Source organism: Cantharellus anzutake (assembly GCF_015039405.1).
Source record: "Cantharellus anzutake strain C23 chromosome Unknown EI90scaffold_118, whole genome shotgun sequence".
NCBI lineage: Eukaryota > Fungi > Basidiomycota > Agaricomycetes > Cantharellales > Hydnaceae > Cantharellus > Cantharellus anzutake.
This window is the reverse complement of record NW_024067068.1, coordinates 175852-185305: the sequence shown is the minus strand read 5'-3', so window position 1 is coordinate 185305 and position 9454 is coordinate 175852. Positions and strand designations below refer to the sequence as shown.

Genomic DNA, 9454 nt, shown 5'->3' with positions numbered 1-9454 from the left:
CTTGTCAACTACCACTAGGATGGCGTTGAGACGAACGACACTCTTCGCCACTGGGAGACCCATTACGAAGTCTAGCGTTATTGTATGATACGGTAACTGAGGCACTGGCAAGGGCTTCAGCAGATTCTGAGATCCTTCCAATGACATTTGGCCTTCAGACGCTTGAGGGTTCTCTCTACCCCCGCATGAGCAGCCTCATGGGGTAAGTCATGGAACTCCTTGAGGACCAGGGGTCTTAGACAAGCCGGCACGCACACTCGTCGGCTGGCTTGGGGGTCGTCCCACAATAGCAAACCATCATCCGAGATCTGGTGTGCCCCACCACCCAAGGAACCTTCAAGCAACTTGCTGTAGGTATCACCGAATTCTTCATCTGAAAGATAGGTGAGTTGAAACTCCTTTGCGACCTCTGGGGCAAGGCTCATCTGGAGGTTGGAAACTGGACCTTTTTCCCCTTGTCTCTCCATATTGGGGTCGCCGGACAGGTCCAACTTCTCACTTGCAATAGACCTTGATCAGGTGACCATGAGGGTCCTTTTTGCCTGGTCCTTACATAAATAGTCCACCCAGGGCTGAGTTATGTCCCCTTGTGCTAGACTCATCTCTAGGCTGGGCAACCCTTCCACTTCAGGGCTGAATGCCTCGGGTGTCCGGGACAGTCTTGACAGTGGATCCACGTTAGAATGCACCAAACCCGGGCGGTGTACTATAATCATGTTCGGGAATGCCACGAAAACTAATCCCCAAGCTGCTAGATGGTGGTTGTAATTCTCGAAGGTCCTGGCCCACTGTAGGGCTGCATGGTCAGTGACCAGGAATAGTCTTTCATCCTCGATAAACGGTGTAAAACGAACTAACGCTTCCTTGGCCGCCAAAGCCTCGCATTCCATGGCTGAATATCTGGTTTCTGGGCCCTTACAGGTGCGGCTCCAGTAAGCTATCACTCTTTCCACATGAACCATGGATTCCTCAAAGTTAGCTGCCCAACCCATCCTTGGAGGACGATCATCGTGTTCGACACTCAACTTCTTTACAAGGTGGGGCACTGGGTTCCCTAGGTCGTGTGCTTGCTTCAACTTGTCATAGGTCCTGGTACCCACCAGGTCCTTGACGAGTATGGGTTGTATCTGTTGGAGGGTTCCCGCCAGCGCCACATCAGACGCATCTGTATAGAGCTGGTAACCTAAACCTCTCGTCGGATGTCCCCTGACAGGGGCCGAGGCCAGTGAGTGTTTGAGCAAGGAAAATGCTCGCTTGCAGTCCTCGCTCCAGATCCAAGGCGCACCATCCTTTAACAAGTCGAACAACGGTTGTGCTATGAGTGAGTACTGGGGTATAAATGCTGAAAAGTATATGGCCATCCCTAAGAACATGTGCAGTGCCTTCCGGTTGCGGGGTTCTTCGAGTTTGAGCAAGGCATGGACTTTCTCATGATGAGTGGATAGTCCGAGTCGAGAGACCTTCTGTCCCAACAACAGGAGACTCTGGTATCCCATGTGACACTTGGGTGGGGAGAGTGTAAGGTTAGCTGATTCTATCGCTCCCAGAACCTTATCTAAATGTTCTAGGTGCTGGTGGAAGGAGAGCAAGTAGACCATGATGTCATCTATATACACCAGGGTGAATTGCCATAGGAAGGGAGCCAAGACCTCCTGCATCACTCTCTGGAACACTGGGGGTCCATTCCTCCAACCGAAAGGCATTCTGGTGAATTGGTATAGCCCTCTGAGTATGGAAGGCTGTTTTGTCTCTCAACTCCTGATCAAACTCAAGCTGTGTAAATCCAGACAGGGCGTCGAAGGTGGACATGTACTGGGCCCCTGACAGAGCCTGCAAGATGTCTGTCTGCCTTGGAATAGGGAATTCGTTGGGTATAGTAACTTCATTGAGCTTGCGCCAGTCTATGCACAGCTGGTTCTTCCCTTTTTGGCTGACAATTATGACGGGAGCACCCCAGGGACTTTGTGATGGCTCTATCACTCCTAGTTCCAACCAAGGGTCTAGTTGCTTATCGATGATCTCCCTCTTTAGTGGTGATGCATGGTAAGGAGGGAGAGAGATGGGCTTGGCATCAGGCTTCAACGATATGCGGACCTGGGCGTTGTAACGTCCCAAGTTACCGGTCATGGCAAAAGCCTTGGCATGACGCTGCACGATCCTTTTCAGCTGCTCCTTTTCGTCAAGGGATAGCTCTGGGTTAATGTCCACAACTTGGGTCAATGCTTCTGGCCACATCTCTTCCCCTGGCCGCGTCTCCACAGTCTTGGGCCCGACTAGAGACTCGAGGGCATCCACCTCAACTTGGTTGTTTTTGGGTCGACAAGCCAGCGATCATGGCTTGATACAGCGTGCCTTTCCTAGTGAACTCGTGCAGCTGGTTCTCAGTCAATTGGTCTGCATGGTCTAGGACCTCTTGTGGTTGTTGCATAGTGGCAACGATTTCACCCTTGGGGACTCTGATCGGGTACGGGTTTGGGTTGGTCAGAGGCAATTGGATGGGGTTCCGAGTGTCTACCAGCATGACAGGTGGTGCGCTTCGCCATGCCGAGTATCCCGACGATCAACAACAGATCTTGTTCATCCTATCGCATATGAAAGAGGGGACGGCAGCCTTGTGGGCCTCCCAGAAGATTAACGCATACCTCTCCCCTAACACTGCGATCCCAACACTTGAGAACTTCCTCCAAGAGTTGAAGGACATGTTTGCCGACCCAAACCGGGCAGCGACCGCGATGCAGAAGCTGTCGGACATAAGACAAGGGCCCAATCCCGTTGAGACAGTCATCCAGCTCTTTGAGTTGTACGGACCAGTGTCCAGGCTCGGAGACGCCGGGTTAATCGACAAGTTCCAACGAGCCATTACCCATCGCCTTCAAGAATCGATCTACGGATCCCACCCATTCCCAACGAACTGGGAAGAGTGGAAGCAATGGGCCCTGCTCCTGGACAGTCAGCACAGAAGGTTTGATCACTTCCAAGCCCAGACACGCCAAGGACGCGCCTTTGGGGCATCCCCTCACCAGACACGGGCTCAACCCCAACGAAACAGTACCGTGGTCACTCACCAGAACACGATGCGCCTGCCCAACACGCAGACGCCGAGCCCATCTTCCTTGTCGACTAGCCCTCAGCCCATGGAACTCGACCGAACCCGACAACCTCGCCAAAACCCACGAAACGGCGTCTGCTACAGCTGTGGGCAACCAGGCCACATCGCACGCAACTGCCCCTCGGCAGCCACACAAAGAATCCATGTGGTTGATGAACCCACGCCGATAAGACGACCAGGAGACCCGTGACCCTTGTCCTTATCCCCAGAGGACCTTCGCGCGATAACCCAGCTGATCAAGGACCAGCTTGTTGAGAACGGGAGTGCCATGGAAGGGGAAGAACCCCGCGAAGAGGGTTTTTGAAATGCCAGTCGGTGAAAGCTGTGCCCCGACTGGGCGACTCGCCTGTAAACGCCTCAAAAAACTGTAAATATCCGTGTATGAAGGTCGAAATCGAACCTGTAAATGAGGCAAAGGCGAGAAAGATTACTAAAGTCGCACAAAGAAAGAAGAACGCGAAAATAAAAAGAGCTGACGCACGAAAGACAACGGGGAAGACCCCACGCTCGATAAACATTCTGATCTCACTCAGGTCTGCTACTTCGCTCGCCGCTGTGTCGACGTCTGCATTACTCGATTCAGGGGCCACAGGAATGTTCGTCAGCAAGGAATTCGTCCACAAACACCAGCTGCCAACGACCCCCCTAGCTTCACCCATCCCCGTTCGCAACGTTGATGGGACTCAGAACGAGAACGGTCCCATCACGGAAGAAGTCGACGTTATCCTCGGTTTTGGGGACCACTCTGAGCGTTGTAAACTCGCTGTCGCGAACCTTGGCCAACAGACGGTTATTGTTGGCCACCCATGGCTTCTCCTTCACAACCCAGAGGTGGATTGGGTTCGACAGAAGGTAACAATGACACGATGTCCACCTGAGTGTCAGAGAGCTGTACCCGCGAGAGTAGAATCGGTAGAACCCGGAGACGAAGTCTTCGCAGTCCACATGATGTCGACGCACAGCATGCCGGAGATTTGGGCCACCACTACCCCTTCTCAGCAATTTGCAGAGAGGGCCCAGCAGGATGAGAAGCCTCCCCCAGAAGGGGTGATCCCTGAGGCCTACCGCCTCTATGAAGACGTCTTTTCAAAGGAAGCATTTAGTGCATTACCTCCACGGAAGCCGTGGGATCATGCAATAGATATCCTACCTGGGGCTGATCTCCCATGGTCACGCACCTTCCCTTTGTCCCAGAACGAACAAGGGGAACTTGATGGGTTTCTGCAAGAAAACCTTGCCAACGGCCGCATCAGGCCGTCTAAATCCCCAATGGGGGCCCCAGTGTTTTTTGTTAAAAAGAAGGACGGATCCCTCCGACTTGTTCAAGACTACCGAAAGCTGAACGAAATCACAGTGAAGAACTCATACCCACTCCCACTTGTGTCAGATGTGCTCAACTGTCTTCGAGGCTCGAAGTACTTCTCTGTCTTGGACCTCAGATGGGGTTTCAACAATGTCCGGATTAAGGAAGGCCACGAGTGGAAGGCTGCCTTTCGCACCAACCGAGGACTGTTTGAGCCCCTAGTCATGTTCTTTGGCCTCTGTAACTCCCCCGCAACCTTCCAGACGATGATGAACGACATTCTCTGAGAGTTTATTGACAGAGGTAAACCAGAGAAATGCAAGTTCGAGCAGACCCAGATAGAGTATCTAGGGCTGGTGATATCAGAGAATCAGGTAGAGATGGACCCAGTAAAGATCAAAGGTGTCACGAACTGGCCAGTTCCAAAACGAGTCAAAGATGTCCAATCCTTCCTCGGATTTGTGAACTTCTACCGGAAGTTCATCCACGACTTCTCTGAAATTGCTAGACCCCTGAACGCACTGACGCGGAAGTCCAGACCTTGGAGATGGGGCAGAGAAGAACAAGAAGGGTTTGACGCCTTAAAAAAGGCTGTCACCTCAGCCCCTGTCCTTGTCTTCCCTTCAGATGAGGGGCACTTCCGACTAGAGTGTGATGCCTCTAACTTTGCGACTGGAGCTGTTCTCTCTCAGCTTCAAGAAGACCAGCAGTACCACCCAGTAGGGTTTATGTCCCGAAGCCTGAATGATGTTGAGCGGAACTATCAGATCCATGACAAAGAGATGCTTGCGATAGTCCGCGCTTTGGACGAGTGGAGGCATTTCCTGGAAGGAGCAGCAGAACCGTTCGAAGTCTTCAATGACCATCGAAACCTCTCCTATTTCCGGTCAGCCCAGAAACTCAACCGATGCCAAGCCTGATGGTCACTACACCTCTCTCGCTTTGACTTCACACTCACACACAGACCGGGAAGACTCATGCAGAAAGCAGATGCCCTGTCACGACGAGCGGACCACCCACAAGGAGAAGAGGACAACTCCGAGGTCACACTGCTATGCCCTGATCTCTTTCGCATTCAAGCTACAGCAGCTATTTCGCATCCAACAGGAGAGGAAGACCTGCTGCAGCGGATGAGGGAATGCAAGAGCATTGAGGGCTCTGTGGCAAGTGCGACTCGTGAGTTAGAATCTGGTCATGAAGCGCCTTCGGGGTGGGAGCTACATGAAGGGCTTATCCTCTATCAAGGGAGGATCTATGTCCCCCATGACCCTCTTCTCCGCCATGACGTAGTTCGTGCCCACCATGACACCCCAGTAGCTGGACACCCTGGCCGATGGAAGACATTAGAGCTTGTATCTCGGAACTACTGGTGGCCAGGGCTCTCTCGTTATGTTGCCAAGTACATATCTGGATGTGACACTTGCCAACGGGTGAAATCCTTCCCTGCTCAAAGGACTGGGAAGCTTATGCCAAACAAGGTACCAGATCGGCGATGGCAGGTTGTCTCCATAGATGTCATAGGAGAGCTCCCCGTATCACAAGGGTTCGATGCAATCATGGTAGTGGTTGATCGTCTGTCCAAAAGGATACATGCCATACCCACCACTACTCAGATGGACTCTGCAGGTGTAGCCCACCTTTTCCTTGAGCATGTCTGGCAACACCATGGCCTCCCAGATGAAGTCATCAGTGACAGAGGAACAACTTTCATCTCTAAGTTCTCTCGGGAGTTAAGCAAACTCCTAGGTATTAAACCCACTCCATCCACTGCCTACCACCCCCAAACAGATGGGCAAACAGAATGAGTCAACCAAGAGATTGAAACCTACCTCCAGGTCTTCGTGAACCACAGGCAGGATGACTGGGCAGACTGGCTACCTATCGCTGAGTTTAGCTACAACAACCGCATCCACTCGGCCACCTGCCACACACCATTTGAGCTTGACACAGGTCAACACCCACGCATGGGGATAGAACCCCCCAAGACTTCAATGGTGGAGGCAGCTGGAGACTTTGCATCACGGATGGCACAAATGCAAGAGGAGGCAAAGGCAGCCCTAGCACATGCAGCCAAGGAGATGTCGAAGTACTATGATAGGAAACGAGGCGAAGCACCTGAATACCATGAAGGAGAGAAAGTGTGGCTCAGCGCACATAACTACCCAACCAATCGGCCAACCAAGAAACTAGACCACAAATGGTTAGGCCCCTTCAAGATCCTGAAGATAGTCTCACGAGCTGCACTGAAACTCCAGCTCCCCAAGGGATACCGAATGCACCCCGTTGTGTCAATCTCAGATGTTCGTAAGTACCAACCAGATGAGATAGCAGAACGCCCTGCACACCCAGAACCGAGTCCCACCATCATCGAAGGGAGCGAAGAGTATGAAGTGGAGAAAATCCTCGACTCTAAGTATATCCGTCGCCGACTCCATTACCTCGTCCAGTGGAAGGGCTACCCCAGTTCCGAAAATAGCTGGATACCTGATCGTGATACCCAAAATGCGCCAGACCTCATCACAGAATTCCATCAGCACCACCCTTCTGCTCCTGCCCCACGTGCAAACTCAGCCACTCCAAGACGTAGTGGCATAAGGGGGGGGTGATGTCAGAGTACAGCCCGGTTAAGTCCGGACTGCTTACACACAACTGATGACACACCTGCCCCATACCTGCACAGCCTGATCATCATCCCCGGACTGGCACAGACATTTGTTATATTTCCTTCTGCAGAGCGGCCCCGCTTCGCTGGGTATACTGACTTTATCATTCCCTGGGTAGCGAGTGAGGAAGATAACTTTCTTCTCTCACTTCCCCTCGCTGCTCAGCTGGAATCCCTATCGCAATCCGCTTTGCCGGGTTCCCCCATTGAGACTGATCCTGTCCCCCTCGGCCTCCGCTCCAGCGAAGGCTCGGGATCCCTCGACTTAGAGTCCGAGCAGCTTGGTACCTTGACATCCGGGCTAAGTCAGGGTATGTGCCCTGACAATTACCCAGAACCCATTTCTTTAACATTGGTGCCCCAACCCCGGTGCGACTAGATCACACCATGCCACTAAGGATGCTGGCTCAATCAACGCACAACCATGATGCTTTGGCGTCATCCACACAAGACACCCTCTCCTACCAGGTACCTGACTCTGCAGCAACGTCTCCCCCATGGGGTGATGTGCGAACCTTGCCCAAAGCTGTTCGGAGGCGACGAGATCTCACACTCATCATAGAGGCCATCAGAGAGTTTGTGGGTGGAGTTTTCAATGATCCCAACACCCCTATGACCAAAATCTGTAATTGGCAGAGAATCATGCCAGCCTGGCTCGAAAGAGAACTTGTCCCCGATGACAGTGCTAAGCCAACACTGCGATATCAGCTCGCGCCCCTGCAGGTGAATTCGTTATAGACCCACATGGCGATTTCTCACTCATGCTGGCTGAGAAGGGCTGGGCATCACAGAAGGAATTTGATATTGTATGGCACTTCCTTGACCAACGACTCAACGCCTTTGAGAAGCACTGGAAAATTCCATAAAAAGAGCTGTCAACCCTTCACAGGAGTTTGACGAATTGCGACTCGGTGGTTTCAGGCTGGCCAGTGTGCCACATACCACTTTCACTGATCGGGAATCGGTTGAAAGGGCTTGGTCTGCAGAGATTAGGCCTACCTGCAAGTCGACCCACGAGACGTTGGGTTGGGAACTAAACAGTCAGTGTGAACCAGCAGTCGACGAAGTCACCTTCATACATCAATGCCAGCAGCTGCCAATAGAGCTCCCTGCTCCCAGGCCAAGCATTAACGTCGCTGCAGCTATGTTACGAAGGGATGAAGGGACCATACCAACGATGGACCGTCCTCATGAATCCTATATGCTCCACGATCCCAAGAAGGATCTGGACTATGCAGAATTTGTTCAGGGCCTCAAGGGCAGAAAGACGGAGGTGGGCCCTGCCGATGAGAGGTATCAGAACGATAGGTACAGACCTGGGCCCAATACGGGTCCCACCTGCTCATTGTTTCGAGACCCTTTCACTCCCATAAACCTCGGTATGGAGCCAGTTAGATCTGGACCCCAACCTTGGCCACAATATCGCTGAGGCAACGAACCACCACAACCACCTGCTCCTCCAGACCTGCCTCTACCCCAGGGTGGGCCACCTCCACATAACTATCTGCTGCCTCCGTTAGGAGGTCAAGCAGGTGCGCCCCCTTGTCAGGGCACACCCGCCTGACCCAGGCCCACCCAGGCCCACCCAGGTCCACCCGGCCACACCTCACCCACTGCCCCGCTGCCCATCCTTTCCCTCCCTCCTTCCCTCCTCTTTCTTTCTCTCTTCTCTCCCTTCTCTCTTTTCTTTATTTCATTCTTCCCATCATTCCCCTCCTGTTTATTCTTTCTATTTACACGGACCACTTTCCTTTGTATCAATGTACTATTGACCTGCCTGACCCAGGCTCCCCGGATGGCTCCCCACTGTGCCCAGCACACACGCCTGCACCAGATGCCCTTGGGATCCCCCATGGGGACACCCAGATGACTGCGGTTGTCTCCGAGGATGACATGGCATCCATCATGTGACTCAAGCCGCATGTACATAAATGTACCTGAAGTGGGAACTGAAGAAGTAACCTTCTTCTCACCTTTTCCACTTCAGTCTAAGTGGCCAGGGACAGCTGTCCCATATCGGGCCCGCCAGTACACACGCCCGATCTACCCCCGCGAGGTCCTCAGCACCGGGCGCTATACCCGGACCCCCTCGACCCTGGACACGTCCCTGACACCCCTCCACCACCGCTCTTGCCAGGGAGTCAGGCAGGTGCGCCGCTGCCACCGCCCCCGCCTGTGCCAGGAGGTCAGGCAGGGGCGCCTCCACCTCCACCACCTCCAGGGCCGGGTGCTGTAATTCCTCTCCAAATGCCAGGAATCAGGCCATACCTCCCATTCGACTGGACGCAACCTTACGTTGATTGTAAGTACACTATGTCAGATTTCCCCAAGTTTGATGGCTTGATCGACAGTTATATAACCTGGTGCAGTATATGTTGAA

At 53.0% G+C, this 9454-nt stretch overlaps 1 protein-coding gene across 1 annotated transcript; it reads left to right on the top strand.

The window, feature by feature from the left end:
• Window positions 1–7461: 7461 nt before the first annotated feature.
• On the top strand, window positions 7462–8503 carry EI90DRAFT_3021570 (uncharacterized protein; the record flags this gene model as incomplete). The annotated part of the gene is made up of 2 exons (XM_039057675.1): window positions 7462–7797; window positions 7964–8503. 2 exons carry the CDS (start codon window positions 7462–7464, stop codon window positions 8501–8503), a joined length of 876 nt encoding a protein of 291 aa, XP_038909161.1.
• Window positions 8504–9454: the final 951 nt, after the last annotated feature.